Below are 16,613 nucleotides of genomic sequence, written 5' to 3'. Positions count from 1 at the left end.
ACTGGTATTTCCTCTGCAGCATTACTAGACTTGTAGGGATAAACATTACCTACCATTTGGTTGAAATTAGAACAATCTATCGACACAGTACATCTCTGAATGGTCACTTCCATGTAAATGACCTACAGTACCATCTCCAGAGCAGAAGTCCAACAAGTAAGGAAACTCATGTCACTCAAGATCGTTCTTTAATGGCAACAAAAACAAGTGTACCATCAGCATAGTAAAGGATCTCCCCTATTTTACGTTCCTCAGTGGAAAAATGTCAAATAGGGGGCGCTTATATTTGTCCTGTTTCACATGTAAAACTAGTTTGTTTTTGCACAGCCCACTCCTGAGACACCCGTTGACAGCAACCTGGGAGCAATTAAGGTTAAGTGCCTTGCTCAAGGACATTTGTTTTACCTAGTCGGCTCAAGGATTCTAACTAACAACCTTTCAGTTATTGGCCCAATGCTCTAACTGCTAGGCTACCTGCCGCCCCACACTGAGATAACAAGAGGGATAAAAGGCTGCATTGGTAATTGATAGCAGTGCACCAAGGTCTTCAAACATTGTTCATTAGGAGACAAAACACAGGGTTCAGTGTGAGGCTCAGTGAGTTTATATTGCAGAACATGTGGAATTATAATGGATTGCATCTACAGTGTCCCATTTCCCAACTATCCCTTTCAGAGCAGGGATTATATAAATCCTTAAATTACTGAAATGTTATTGGTTGCATTCTGAGGTCGATTCTGGGAGAAACTGCAATGTACACGTTGTTCTGGAATCCATACTACTGGCGAGGGCTATTTGGTAATATGACACAAAACGGTACAGAAAAGCAAAGGGAGCACAGCCTAACACAGTGAAACAAAGTGTCTGACTTGAAAGTAGTGTTTTTTTCCACCACACATGAGATGCAGAAAAACCTCACTTGTGCTCTCTTCCGCAGTATCAACCAACCCAATACTTTCTGTGGAAAGTCCCAAACTCAGACTCGTCCTGTAATATATAACTATAGATAGCATGTGCAAGAATGTGAGGCATGTCATAAGTTACAAATTTGAGTATACCACACATAACAATTAGAAGACACAGGCAATGTAGACAAAGTTAAAACGGTAGTAGGAACAATAAAAAGAACAGGCAACTAATTTAAATAAATTCCCTTAAGAACATGCAACCTGAAGGGAGAGGGATTGTTCACCTTTCCATTTCATACAGTCATATACACAATAAAATCAACAAACTACCTAATTGTGACAATCATGACAGAGTTAAAATGAACTCAATTACCTTCAGTAACAGTAACTATTGTACATTGACAAGACATGATAAAACCCATTTGCGACCATACATCTTTCAAACTAACAAAATAAGGGAAAGCCAACAATGCCTTCAGCATTTAACACAACTCCTCTGAATCAGAGAGGTGCGGGGGGCTGCCTTAATCAACATCCACAGTGACTGGAGAACAGTGGGTTAACTGGGGCAGAATGACAGAATTTTACCTCGTCGGCTTGGGGACTTGATCCAGCAACCTTTTGGTTACTGGCCCAACGCTCTAACCACTGGGCTACCTGCAGCCCCCAATAGAGTATGAGACCGTCTGAACCAATTGAAATGCACAAAGACTTACATCGATTGCAAGCGCCATAGAGTCAAATATGACATACATGTAACTATCCTAATGCTGTTTCTAGAGCGAAGCAGAAAAGTGACGCATCAATTGCCAGTGTTCTGCTAATGGGAGCTGGTTATGTGGGCTGTTCGAGAAAGAACACATCGGATACTTTGTCCCTTTGACATTCTCATCTGTCAGTATAAATCAATCTCTCCAGACCCCCAAAAAGACAAAAACAAAACCAGCAATGGCAGAGTCCAGTGTAGCCAGCAGGGGGGAAATGGTGTGTTTTGTGATAAAAGACACCAAATTTCACATGCAGCTAGGGCATGTCTAAATAAGTATTTTTGGATATAGTGTCACCTCAGATTTTGTCCATTACCCCCCTGGAGGACAATTTGTCGCTGGACTATGACAACAGGTAATTTTCACATTGTCAGTACATTTGTGTGTAGAGTAAGGCCTGGTTGGTGAGGGTGGGGGTAGGGACAGGGAGTAAAAAGGTATCAGTCTATCTCTACTTATGGCAGGGGTCAGTGTGGTTTGTTGCTGTAGTGTTTAAATGCATCCATCTATTACTCAGTCTTTCCCAGGATTCACTAGTGTTGTCCCAGGGGTACCGCTTGTCTGTCAGCATATTGGTTTACATTGAGAGGTCAGTGTCTCTGTCTTGTTCTCATTTCAGTCTTGTCAGTCATTTCAGTGGCCTAGTGTCTTAGGAGTCTCATTTCAGTCTCGTCAGTCATTTCAGTGTCTTAGTGCAGTTTTGTCCTTAGTCTGCAGTAATAGAGGTTATGATGACAGGCCTCCCTTCCTCTCAGTAGAAGCGTTTGTCTGTTCTTGTTCCAGTGGCTGTAAACGACGAGGCCGACCACGATGAGCAGGAAACAGCCCAGCATGGATAAGAGGATGGTGAAGAACATGGCAATTTTACTCCATCCCTCTTCATTCTCACCCACTGACAGAGCGAAAGAGAGAAAAATATGTTAGGATGGATAGAAAAGGTAAACAATTGAGGTGACAAGAGTGACAAGGAGCCCTAAGCCTTGGAAACAGAGCGGCACATAGGTGGCCGTTCTGGTTTGATGTACAGTTATAGCCCCCTTGACAGCTTGACGTACAATTATACCCCCCTTGACAGCTTGACGTACAATTATACCCCCCTTGACAGCTTGACGTACAATTATACCCCCCTTGACAGCTTGACGTACAATTATACCCCCCTGGACAGCTTGACGTACAATTACACCCCCCTGGACAGCTTGACGTACAATTACACCCCCCTGGACAGCTTGACGTACAATTACACCCCCCTGGACAGCTTGACGTACAATTATACCCCCCTGGACAGCTTGACGTACAGTTACACCTCCCTGGACAGTTTGACGTACAATTACACCCCCCTGGACAGCTTGACGTACAATTACACCCCCTGGACAGCTTGACGTACAATTACACCCCCTGGACAGCTTGACGTACAATTACACCCCCTGGACAGCTTGACGTACAATTACACCCCCCTGGACAGCTTGACGTACAATTATACCCCCCTGGACAGCTTGACGTACAATTATACCCCCCTGGACAGCTTGACGTACAATTACACCCCTGGACAGCTTGACGTACAATTACACCCCCGGACAGCTTGACGTACAATTATACCCCCCTGGACAGCTTGACGTACAATTACACCCCCTGGACAGCTTTGATGTACAATTATACCCCCTCGGACAGCTTGACGTACAATTACACCCCCTGGACAGCTTGACGTACAATTACACCCCCCCGGACAGCTTGACGTACAATTACACCCCCTGGACAGCTTGACGTACAATTACACCCCCTGGACAGCTTGACGTACAATTACACCCACCTGGACAGCTTGACGTACAATTACACCCCCTGGACAGCTTGACGTACAATTACACCCCCTGGACAGCTTGACGTACAATTACACCCCCTGGACAGCTTGACGTACAATTATACCCCCCTGGACAGCTTGACGTACAATTACACCCCCTGGACAGCTTGACGTACAATTACACCCCCTGGACAGGACACTAGTCTATCGCAGGCCAGGGCATCTCCAATCCATCTCCTTATTGCTGAGTGACAAGCAGAAAGGCATTTTTTGGTATGATCGGGGATCAAACCCCCAACCTTCCAATCTCAGGGCAGACACTAACCATAAGGTCACTGAGTTGGTTAAGGAGCTCTAATTGTTTAACCTAATAATTTGATAGTATGCATTTGTAGTTTAGCTTTTCACCAAGAAAAACTGTGTTACCCAAATAGGGTAACGCCAATGAATGTGTATGTTCTTCTATTTGTGTGAGAGCGATCCTTACGCCTTAGTAGGTCTGTTATCTACACTGGGTAGAGGGGTCTCACTACGTAACACCGTCAGCTGGTACAGTCTCAGGGAGATCACATCGTGATTGTCTGTGAGGAACATAATGTTTCTATCATTCAAGGCAAACTGCAGCAAAAACACCTCAAATGAAAAATAAATACAATAAAATATCCACAGAAATTCTATATTATAATTCTATATGTAAATCTATGCGAATATCTTCGTTTCCTATTAGACTACATGCCCTCTGAATTTCACTTATGCATCACATTGTCACGCCCTGGCCTTACTTATCTTTGTTTTCTTTATTATTTTGGTTAGGTCAGGGTGTGACATGGGGGACTAATGTGTTTCCCTGGTCTAGGGGTTTTGTATGTTTATGGGGCTGTTTCCTTTCTAGGTAGTTTTGTATGTCTATAGTTGCCTAGATTGGTTCTCAATTAGAGGCAGCTGTCTGTCGTTGTCTCTGATTGGGAACCATATTTAGGTAGCCATGTTCTTTGGGTATTTTGTGGGTGATTGTCTTCTGTCTTTGTGTCATTGCACCAGATAGGACTGTTTCGGTTTTCACTTTTGTTGTTTTGTATTTTGTAGTGTTCTCGTTTATCGTCGATGTTTGGTCCTCCTCTCCTTCCCAGGAAGAAAACCGTTACACACATGTATTTAATTCTGGGCAGTGTGGTCATAATGAGTTAATACAATTTATCATGATAATAATCTGGGATGGCCACATCTAACTGGAAATTAGACACCTCAATGAAACACCATCAAGTAAGCAATAAATTAAAACTAGGTCATAATTCATAGGCAATAAAACAGTTAATGTAAATGCCATTTCATTAACACTATGTCAATCACAGTAGAGGAGAGTACTACCAGAGAGATCTCCTGTGATGGCAGAGGATCCAAAGTAGTAGCCCTTGAGGCAACCGCACCCCCGGTATGTCCAGGCAGTCTCTCCATCCATGTCAATCATAATCTAGTGGAGACAGAAATTGGGAGTATGCTCCACAGGGTATGCCAAGGCACTACCTAGTACAGTCAAGGTGTCACGCCCTGGTCGAAGTATATTGTGTTTGTCTGCATTTATTTGGTCAGGCCAGGGTGTGACATGGGTTTTTTGTGGCGTGTTTTGTCTTGGGGGTGTCGAGCATAGTCTATGGCTGCCTGAGGCGGTTCTCAATCAGAGTCAGGTGATTATCGTTGTCTCTGATTGGGAACCATATTTAGGAAGCCATATTCTTTGAGTATTTCGTGGGTGATTGTTCCTGTCTCTGTGTTTGTTGCACCAGATAGGCTCAGTCACTTTGGACTTTCTTTTTTCCTGGTTTTGGAAGAGAAGAGAACGAGCGCCATTCTCCTTGCGGAGATGGTGCAAAATACATCAACACGGTCGGTCCCTGGGATTGGGCTGGCCAACACGATTCGGTTTGCTTGGAAGGAAAAGGAGTTGGAGCCTTTAGGACGGGAAACTTTTGGAAGGATAATATTGATGGGGATTCTAAAGCTGACGGTGAAGGACGTGTTTTGTTTCCAAGGCAACTCGTTGGAGGGAGCATACGACGTGGCACTATATACAGAGGAGAAACACGATGATATCCTGAGAAGGGCAAGAGCAGTGGGGGGTGAGAGGCCGATGAGCCACTATGAAATAACAAGCCTGGCGAAGAACAACTTTAGGGTTGTAACTGTCAACATTTACAACCCATACGTTAAGGACGAAGAGGTGAGGGCCTTTCTGGGGAGATATATGGATAACGTCTCCTCAGCAAGGCACCTCAAAGACTCCCTTGGGTTTTGGAATGGGAGGAGAGGCTTCCAGGCCCTCCTCAGGGAGGACCCAAAGGGACATGGTGGCTACCTCCATCCTCCTGCTATGTTCTCCCTAGTGGCTGACAGGGGGACGTTGTTTTATGCACGTCAGCCCCCATTTTGCAGGCGCTGTATGGCCTACGGCCACATTTTCGCCTCCTGTAGCACGAGAAAATGCAGATTTTGTGGATCTGAGGAACACGAGGCGAGGGATTGTGACAAGCCTAAGGCGTGCCACGGGTGTGGCTCGTCAGCACACCTGTGGCGGGGGTGCCCGGCTCGTCAGAGGTCATATGCGTCTGCAGCTGGGGGGGGAGCAGGAGCGGGGGATGGGGGAAGAAGAGGAGGGGAAGGAAGCACGCCTCATGACCAGAGTACAGGTCCAGAGGGGAAGGCCACAAGGAAGGAAGAGGAGCAAGAAGCAGCGGATGGAAGAGAGAAGGAAACAGAAGGCACGGGAGTAGGAGAACCAGGAAAAGTGGCGGAAGAAGGCAACCGAGTGGAGGAGCATGAGAGAGAAGAAAGCGAGGGAGGAGTGTTGGAGAAGGAGACGGTGGAAGAGCAAGTGGACTGGGGGGAAAGTGCCCTGGTGGAAGAGATGAGGGGTATGGTGGAGGAGCTGGTGGGGGGGGGAGGGTGGTATCTCTCCACTGCCGCCATCACCAAAGAAGAGAATGAAGAGGAGGGTGCGATTGGCCGACAGTGAGAGGGAGGGGATGGCCAAGAGAGTGATGGGGGTGGGAGAAACTTCTGGATTGCTGCTGGTTTCCCCAGGCCCTCAACTTCTGTTGGGTGGGGACACACCTAACAAGACTCAGGACTGGGTACAGGAGGAGGTGGGGAGTTTTTTTGTTTGGGGACAGCCTCCCCAATTTTTTTCCAATCCAGCTGCAGCGCTGGGGAGGGGGAGGGGTGTGGGGGTAGACCCAGGGTGCAGGGAACACCGGAGACAAACACTATTCCTGCATCCTGGGTTGGTGAGATGGAGGAAGAGGGGGGGATGTCGGGAGTACGGATGGTGTTCTCACCGGTAGATATGGAGCAGGGGAGCATCGGGTGAGTCTCCTGTTTTTTTTTTTTTTTCTGTCTGAGTTTAGAATTTGAGTGTATTACATGTTTTTATTTTATTCTTTCATGGGGTCTAATTTTACTTTTGTTAGTTTAAATGTAAGGGGTTTAAGGGATTTCGTTAAGGGGAGGGGGGTTTTTAGTTATTTGGAGGGTGTGGGGTTTGATTTTTGTTTTTTACAGGAGGTTCACCTGAGGGATGGAGGGGATGTTAGTAGGTTTAAGAGGGAGTGGGACAAGGGGGAGTCAGTTTGGGGTATTGGGGGGGTGCACTCATCGGGGGTAGGGATTTTGTGTGGGCACAGGGAGGTAAAAGTGGAGGATTCTTTTGTGGTAATGCAGGGGAGGGTTATAGGGGTGGATGTCACGATAAGGGATTGTAAATTTAGATTAGTGGTGGTGTATGGGCCACAGGTGGTGGCAGACAGGAGGGAGATGGTGGACTGTCTGACGCCCCTGTGTGTCACAAATAGGAAATTAGTGATAGGGGGGATTTTAATACAGATTTAGGAATAGGGGGGATAGCAGTGCAGGCGCCATTGCCGGGCTAATGGCTTGCCATGGTCTGGTAGATGGTGGTCTGCACACTACTCCGAAAATGGCCGGTCCTACATGGCGCAACTCCAGGGGGGTTGAGCGGAGGCTCGACTATATTTTTGTACCCAGGTCTTTGGGTAAGTTGTCTGGGCGGCTGTTGCCTGTTTTCTTTTCGGATCACAACGGGGTGCTCCTGCAGGTGGGGTCGCCAGTCTGCCTCTTTGGTAGGGGTACTGGAAGTTAGATCGGGATGTGCTGGAGGAGCAGGCTTTTGTTGACGGGTTTTTTTTTTTTTTTTGGAGGCTTGAAGGCCTCCGGTCCATGTGCGAGGGGGTGTTAGAGTGGTGGGAATTAGTTAAGGTGAGGATTAGGGCTTTTATAATAGGGTATTGCAAGAGGAAAAAAGGGAGGAGAGGAGGGAGGTGGATCGTATCCAAAGGTTAATTGAACTCGAGTACGAGGCAGGCAACCTCGGCGGGTCGTTTGACTGGGAGAGATCCGCAACCCTAAAGGCGCAGCTCAGGGAGTTGCAGGAGCGGAAGGCTCGAGCTTTCCTGGAGTGTGCGCATAGCGGCTTTCTAGAACATAATGAGACTTGTTCTGCTATGTTCTTTAAGTCGGTTAGGGCCAGACAGAGTAGGAAGGTAATGCATGGCGTTGGGGAAGAAAATGGTAGTATAGTTAGAGAACCAGAGGATATGGTCAGGGTGACAACTGATCATTTCCAAGGTTTATTTAAGGAAAGTGAAATAGATGTAGAGCAGGGAAATGAGTTTTTAGAACACTTGTCCAGGTGGTTGCCGGAGGACATTAGAGAAGTGATGGAGGCCCAGATTTCACTAGAAGAGGTTGAGAGCACTCTTAGGAGGATGGGAAAAGGGAAGGTGCCTGGGATGGATGGGCTGCCGGCTGAGTTTTATCTCAAGTTTTGGGGTATACTTGGACCAGTGGTCCTCAAAGTCTTGAAGGCCATCCTTGAGACGGGGGTCCCGGGGGGGATCAATGGCTGTTGGTGTGCTGTCACTTTTATATAAGAAGGGGGAAGTAACAGACCTTGGCAACTGGCGGCCGTTGACCATGCTGTGTGTAGATTACAAGCTACTTGCAAAGGTTTTAGCAGACCGGTTGCGCACAGCCCTTCCCTACGTCGTCCATGAGGATCAGACGTGCGGGGTAGAGGGCCGCTCTATTAGATGGAACCTACAGTTAATCAGGGACTCCATCGCTTGGGTTGAAGATAGAGGACTGCCTTTAATGGTAGCAGCGCTAGATCAGGCGAAAGCCTTTGATCGCGTGAATAGATCCTTTTTATTCAGAGTGTTAGATCGATTAGGATTTGGGGAGAAGTTCATAGGATGGATTCGTACATCATATGTCGGAGCGGGGTGCCGAGTTAGTGTAAATAGTCACTTGGGTGATGTTTTTGACCTCTCGTCTGGGGTCAGGCAGGGGTGCCCACTCTCGGCTCTCCTCTTCGTTCTGTACATGGAGCCTCTGGGGGCTGCCATTAGGGCAGACACAGGGGTGGAAGGCTTGTTGATCCCTGGAAGTGGTGGGCTGCGTGTTAAGATGACGCAGTACGCCGATGACACTTCCTTGCTGCTGTGCAAGGACTCGTGCCTGACAAGGTCCCTTGCCATCTTTGGGGATTTCACCCGAGCGTCGGGAGCAGTTCTGAACCATGCAAAGTCTTCCGTCAAGTTTTTCGGAAGATGGCGCGGTAGAACGGATGTGCCTGGGGGGTTCTCTCTCTGTGAGGGGGCCCTGAGGATTCTCGGGGTCCATTTTGAGACCTCCGGCTCAGCGACGCTAAACTGGAACATGCGTATCGCAGTGGTACAGAGGAAGCTAGCAATGTGGAAGGCTAGGAATTTGTCTTTTGTGGGCAAAGTCCTGGTCCTAAAGGTGGATGTGTTGCCGTCTCTTTTGTATTTGGCGTACATCTACCCATTGCCGGCTTGTCTGAGGAGGCCTCTAGTGAGGCTTGTGTTTCAGTTCATGTGGAGTGGCAGGTGCGAGTGGGTCGCCAGGGCACGCATGATCTGTCCCATCGGGGAGGGAGGTAAGGGGGTACCACATTTCCCCCTCAAGCTGGACGCAATTTTTGTTTCTTTCTTGTTAACGGAGCTTGCTCATCCAGTGATACACCCATCCGGTTACCTCCTGCGGGTGTTCTTCTCGTATCAGGCGAGAAGCGTAATGGTGTGGTCTAACACGGGTCCTCGGGCGGAACAGCTGCCGTGGCACTTTGGTCATGCGGCCAAGTGGCTGCGTGCGCAACCTGAGGTTGAAGTTGCCCGAGTAGGTTTAGATCACAGGCACCTGTACGAGGAGGTCAGAAAGGCAGGGAGTCCGGCGCCAGTAGTGGGCATCTCGGAAGTGGTCTGGGAGGGAGTGCAGGCGCGGGGTCTGGACAACAGGCTCAAGGACCTGAATTGGTTGAGCCTCCATAAGTGCTTGCCGGTACGTTCCATCATGTACCGGTATAGTTTGGTGCAATCCCCCACCTGTCCAAGATCCTCTTGTGGCAGGGAGGAGACTGTGCGCCATTTCTTTTCGGACTGTGCCTTTGCCGGAGTAGTATGGGCTAGGGCACAGGTGTTGTTAGGTTTGGTAAGGGGGGATTTTGTATTGATGTGGGCCAGGTTAGAGAGAGGTGTAGGGAAAGCGAGAGGGACGGATAGGGACAGGTTTCTGCTCTGGCTTCTCATGAGTCTCTTTAAACAGGGGCTGTGGGAAGCCAGGCAGAACATGTTGAAGACAGGGAGAGATTGGGGGGTGGAAGGGATAGTGAGGAGGGTGGAAGAAGATTTGAGGGGCAGGATGAAGAGGGAGGAGAGGAAGTGGGGGCAGCATGCTGCTCGGGAGAGGTGGAAGGGGGGTTTAGGGCTGGGTGTCATTTAGATTTGTAAGGGGATAGATTAGGGACGGGGAGATAGGGAAAGGTAGTTTGTAGGGTGAATGGGAGGGAAGATGCTCCCCTGAGGTTTTGTTTGGGGTTTTTGTTTTGTTAAAATTAAAATACCATTATTGGAGTATGTATGAAAATTATGAGTTGTAAAGAATGAATGGTATTGAAGGTAAATTATTTTTTATAAAAAATAAAATAAAAAGATAGGCTGTATAGGTTTTCACGTTCCGTTTGTTGTTTTTGTATTGTTCGTATTCATCGTCATTAAACATGTCTCAAAGATACCACGCTGCATTTTGGTCCGCTTCTCTTCCACCACACGAAAGCCGTTATACAAGGCATAATATACTTGACATGTATTAAAACAATTCACTTCAACAAAACTGTTTTCTCAGACTCCAGAGTGACCCAACATGCATCTCGGATTACATCATTATTTATATAGTTATTACACAATAACTTGGATAGTGATATTTCGTTGAGCCTTTAAAATGAGTGTGTGTATTCTCACCGTGGGCCTGCAGCGGACGTATCTGATGAAGATGAAAGTGTTGTGATTGTGGTTGCGCAGCATGGCGGTACAGACACCATCGCCAACACAAAGGGGTAGATCCTCTGTTGGAAGTTGTGAAAAAATAAAGGAGTGAGACACAGAAAACAGTGAGAGAGAAGGAGAACAGGTAAAAGATACAGCAGTCACAACAATACAATACTGCTGGTACAATTTACCTTATCCTTTGCCTGATCCCCGAGTCATGCAAATGCTAATTATACACAAGGTGCAAAGAAATGTTACTGGGTAATAAACAACAACAACATGGGGAAGCAAGCTCATTATGGGTTGATGGGAGTGGCTAAGGAGAGGGGTATGGGGAGCTTTTGGTATGAGAGGTGGGTGGTCCAAACATTGGGTACCTGTGTGCGTGTGGTGTACCTCATCTTCTGCGCCTCCATAGGGATGCACAAAACAGAGGAGCACAACACAAGACAAGGCCCTTTACACAGGTCTGTGAGCCCTGCCCAAGCAAACGTTCCAACAATACCTCATAAATATTCCACTGTATTGGCTTGCTTGTATGACACACGTCTGTATTGAGGTGGGATGTGTTGGGTGTCAGTTGTCTAAAGCCCCTCTCGGAGCACAGGAAGATCAGGACATGTTAATCCAGATTTGACAGGATATGACACATAAATAAACACCCCTGCCAGACAGCACAATGAGTGGGAAAAAAAACAGGAAGTAGTTGAGATAAAAGTCCTATTATATAATGTGACATAACATGGAACAGTACTGTAGCTACTCCTACACTCCACAGAAACACACAGAAGAGGCTGGCAGATATATGCACATACCTCCAGGTGTTTTTCCTCATTGGGGTACGAGTCCACCAACACACCCAGCCCTGTGAAGAGGTCCTGGTTTCCAAACACAGGACCGACACAACAACATAAATGTATTTATACAGTTGCATTGCACCTACGCTGTGATATTTCTGTTGGAACTACATTGTTGGGACAGTACTTTCCTGCATGTGCTCCTTGGTGTACCAAATCGCCAGTACATCCCCATTAAGATTCTTCATTCCTTGGCTATGAATCTTAAAGTGCATTTGTAACTCCAAGGCCCTTAGGTGACAGGGCTGGACACACAAACACACATAGATATGACAATTTAGACAAAGCCATGCAAAATGTGATATGCATAGAGAGAATAAGTATCATTTATGTAGACATAATAACAGTGTGCAGTGTTCTAAAGGCTACTCACAATGTGGCTCCACACTGCCCTCTGCTTGCTCTGCATGTCAGATGTGAGGCGCACCTGCTCTGTGGTTACCATGGCGTCGCCCATCAATTCCTAATGGGAGGAGCTGGAGGAACCCACACATGAACACACAAACTAGCGGTCGACCGATTAATCGCAATGGCCAATTAAATAGGGCCAATTTCAAGTTTTCATAACAATCGGAAATCGGTATTTTTGGGCGCTGATTTTGCCGATTTAAATATTTATATATATATATATTTTAATAACTTTATTTTACTAGGCAAGTCAGTTAAGAACACATTCTTATTTTCAATGATGGCCTAGGAACGGTGGGTTAACTGCCTTGTTCAGGGGCAGAACGACAGATTTTCACCTTCTCAGCTTGGGGGATCCAATCTTGCAACCTTACAGTTAACTAGTCCAATGATCTAACCACCTGCCTCTCATTGCACTCCACGAGGAGCCTGCCTGTTACACGAATGCAGTAGAAGCCAAGGTAAGTTGCTAGATAGCATTAAACTTATCTTGTAAAAAACAATCAATCAATCATAATCACTAGTTATAACTACACATGGTTGATGATATTACTAGTTTATCTAGCGTGTCCTGCGTTGCATATAATCGATGCAACGCTGGGAGATGATTTAAAAAAAAGCACAATCGTTAGACCACTGTACCTAACCATAAACATCAATGCCTTTCTTAAAATCAATACACAGAAGTATATATTTTTAAACCTATTTAGCTAAAAGAATTCCAGGTTAGCAGGCAAATTTAACCAGATGAAATTGTGTCACTTCTCTTACGTTCATTGCACGCAGAGTCAGGGTATATGCAACAGTTTGGGCAGCCTGGCTCATTGCGAACTAATTTGGCAGAATTTTACGTAATTTTACGTAATTATGACATAACATTGAAGGTTGTGCAATGTAACAAGAATATTTAGACTTAGGGATGCCACCCATTAGATAAAATACCGAACAATTCCGTATTTCACTGAAATAATAAACGTTTTGTTTTCGAAATGATAGTTTCCGGATTCGACCATATTAATGACCAAAGGCTCGTATTTTGGTGTGTTATGTTATAATTAAGTCTATGATTTGATAGAGCAGTCTGACTGAGCTATGGTAGGCAGCAGCAGGCTCATTCAAACAACACTTTTGTGCGTTTTGCCAGCAGCTCTTCACAAGCACAGCGCTGTTTATGACTTCAAGCCTATCAGCCTAATGGCTGGTGTAACGGATGTGAAATGGCTAGCTAGTTAGCGGGGTGCGCACTAATAGTTTCAAACGTCACTCGCTCTGGGACTTGGAGTAGTTATTCCCCTTGGTTTTGTGGAGCGATGGGTAATGCTGCTTTGAGTGTGGCTGTTGTCGATGTATTCCTGGTTCGAGCACAGGTAGGTGCGAGGAGAGGGACGGAAGCTATACTGTTACACTGGCAATACTATAGTGCCTATAAGAACATCCAATAGTCAAAGGTATATGAAATACAAATTGTATACAAATGGTATAGAGAGAAATAGTCCTAAAAATATTATATTAACTACAACCTAAAACCTCTTACCTTGGAATATTGAAGTCTCATTTCATATGATCTCATGTTCTGAGCAAGGAACTCAAACGTTAACTTTTTCACATGGCACATATTGCACTTTTACTTCTCCAACACTTTGTTTTGCATTATTTAAACCAAATTGAACTTGTTTCATTATTTATTTGAGGCGAAATGGATTTTTATTGATGTATTAAGTTAAAATAAGTGTTCATTCAGTATTGTTGTAATTGTCATTATTACAAATAAATAAATAAATAAAAACAATTTTTTTATTATTATTATTTTTTTTAAATCGGCCGATTACTCGGCATCAGCTTTTTTTGGTCCTCCAATAATCGGTATCGGCGTTGAAAAATCATAATCGGTCGACCTCTGACATAAACTCAGCAAAAATAGAAACATCCCTTTTTCAGGACCCTGTCTTTCAAAGATAATTCGTAAAAATCTTTATTGTGAAGGATTTAAACATTGCTTCCCGTGCTTGTTCAATGACCCATAAACAATTAACGAACACGCACCTGTGGAACGGTCATTAAGACACTAACAGCTTACAGACGGTAGGCGATTAAGGTCACAGTTAACTTAGGACACTAAAGAGGCCTTTCTACTGACTCTGAAAAACACCAAACGAAAGATGCCCAGGGTCCCTGCTCATCTGCGAGAACGTGCCTTAAGCATGCTGCAAGGAGGCATGAGGACTGCAGATGTGGCCAGGGCAATAGATTGCAATGTCCATACTGTTAGACGCCTAAGACAGCGCTACAGAGACAGGACGGACAGCTGATCGTCCTCGCAGTGGCAGACCACGTGTAACAACACCTGCACAGGATCGGTACATCTGAACATCACACCTGCGGGACAGGTATATGATGGCAACACCTGCCTGAGTTACACCAGAAACGCACAATCCCTCCATCAGTGCTCAGACTGTCCGCAATAGGCTGAGAGAGGCTGGCCTGAGGGCTTGTAGGCCTGTTGTAAGGCAGGTCCTCACCAGACAACACCGGCAACAACATTACATATGGGCACATGGACCAGACAGGACTGGCAAAAAGTGCTCTTCACTGACAAGTCGCGGTTTTGTCTCACCAGAGGTGATGGTCAGATTCACGTTTATTGTCGAAGGAATGAGCATTACACCGAGGCCTGTACTCTGGAGCGGGATCGATTTGGAGGTGGAGGGTTCGTCATGGTCTGGGGCAGTGTGTCATAGCATCATTGGACTGAACTTGTTGTCAATGCAGGCAATCTCAACGCTGTGCGTTACAACGAAGACATCCTCCTTCCTCATGTGGTACCCTTCCTGCAAGCTCATCCTGACATGACAATGCCACCAGCCATACTTCTCGTTATGTGCGTGATTTCCTGTAAGACAGGAATGTCAGTGTTTGCCATGGCCAGCGAAGAGCCCGGATCTCAATCTCATTGAGCACTTCTGGGACCTGTTGGATAGGAGGGTGAGGGCTAGGGCCATTCCCCACAGAAATGTCCGGGAACTTGCAGGTGCCTTAGTGGAAGAGTGGGGTAACATCTCACAGAACGAACAGTCCATGAGGAGGAGATGCACTGCAGTACTTAATGCAGCTGGTGGCCACACCAGATACTGACTGTTACTTTTGATTTTGACCCCCCCCTTTGTTTAGGGAGACCTTATTCCATTTCTGTTAGTCACCTGTCTGTGGAACTTGTTCAGCTTATGTCTCAGTTGTTGAATCTTGTTATGTTCATACAAATATTTACATATGTTAATTAAGTTAGCTGAAAATAAACACAGTTGACATTGAGAGGACGTTTCTTTTTTGCTGAGTTTATATAAAACAAACCTATTCACTATAGATAGGAATATACTTTTGATGGAGTGGGAGGAAAGTATTAATCTTATAACCAACATTTAACAGTCAGTATAACATTGTCGCAATGTCGCACAATTATATTTTGATTATTGCTTGCATATTTGGTTGTGACCTTTGCAAATTCACTATTTTGGAAACAGCAGGTGTTTACTACAATGCTAACGCTCATTGATATAAGCTGTAGCAAAAGCTTGTCAAAGAGCAATTTTACTGGCTGAGGTGTTTAAGTATAACGTTAATTCGGTTGATTTGCGAAGATGACATGAACATTATATTTAGCAGGAATTTCATACAAGGTTTACAAACCAACTATAATCCCAAAGTAGTGTGAAATTCACGTATAATCAATATGTAAATAGAGGCGTTTTTGGCGCGCAATAAGAACTCCCCCTTGGTCTGCCACCAACTTGACCATATTGTCCTGGAGTGGTATGGCAATTTTTGCAAACACAGAAAGAGGTCTATAATAATAATAATAATAATAATGATCCTGCACAATTTAGCTACCTTGATAGAGCTTTGACAATGAATGCTCCCTTTTCAGAAACTCCTCCATTTCATAATGCCCATCTTCAGCAAAAGATCGACCTGCTAAAATAAGAAGAAACACAAAAGTCCAATATAATTTTAGAGCCAGAGTCTGACGAATCAAAGTATCTGGCAGTTCTTGTTTATCATGGCGGCCATCATCGTTTGCGACTCCACTCATTCAACCAAAGATATTCTACTTCAACCACGTTATTCTTCTTCTTTGATGAGGTTTAATGGCAGTTGGCATCCAATAAATGTTTCATTACCGCCACCTACTAGACTGGAATACAACTCCCTCATACTTTTATTTAAAATTTGAATAAATAAACAAACACTCTACCATCTAATACTACAATCACACAAAGAAAATAGCACCACCCTAAACCACTATTTAAATCTATTTAGTCCTACCTCAAGTCAACAACCTGAAAGGATGTGACACCACCACTTAACACACCCTGTACCTCTTCTGATGTCAAATCTCGCACACCCAAATACCTCTCGGCAGCTGCCACCACAACCTCAATTTTCTGCGACTTACATTCCATCCCAGCAGTACAGTTGATAACCATTGCTATAAATGCATTAAATCCAATCTTACTGAAACATAT

General features: G+C 45.4%; 1 protein-coding gene across 3 annotated transcripts; it reads right to left on the bottom strand.

Moving 5' to 3' along the window:
* Positions 1-171: 171 nt before the first annotated feature.
* Positions 172-16,200, bottom strand: lman2la (lectin, mannose-binding 2-like a). 3 transcript variants are annotated; one of them, XR_010452098.1, is made up of 8 exons: positions 15,979-16,200; positions 12,059-12,161; positions 11,813-11,930; positions 11,644-11,706; positions 11,206-11,238; positions 10,802-10,905; positions 4,839-4,941; positions 172-2,567 (listed from the first exon to the last, which is right to left on the bottom strand). XR_010452098.1 is itself a non-coding variant. In XM_064942787.1 (7 exons), the coding sequence occupies exons 3-7, from the start codon at positions 11,858-11,860 to the stop codon at positions 2,561-2,563; spliced, it is 255 nt and encodes an 84-aa protein (XP_064798859.1). In that variant the 5' UTR covers positions 11,861-11,930; positions 12,059-12,161; positions 15,979-16,200; the 3' UTR covers positions 172-2,560. The 3 variants fall into 3 exon arrangements, 1 of the variants encoding a protein (XP_064798859.1); XR_010452099.1 differs by having other exon boundaries at positions 11,206-11,232; XM_064942787.1 differs by lacking the exon at positions 4,839-4,941.
* Between the last annotated feature and the right edge of the window lie 413 nt (positions 16,201-16,613).

Source organism: Oncorhynchus masou, chromosome 28 (assembly GCF_036934945.1).
Source record: "Oncorhynchus masou masou isolate Uvic2021 chromosome 28, UVic_Omas_1.1, whole genome shotgun sequence".
Lineage (NCBI taxonomy): Eukaryota > Metazoa > Chordata > Actinopteri > Salmoniformes > Salmonidae > Oncorhynchus > Oncorhynchus masou.
This window is presented reverse-complemented; position numbering and strand designations above follow the sequence as displayed.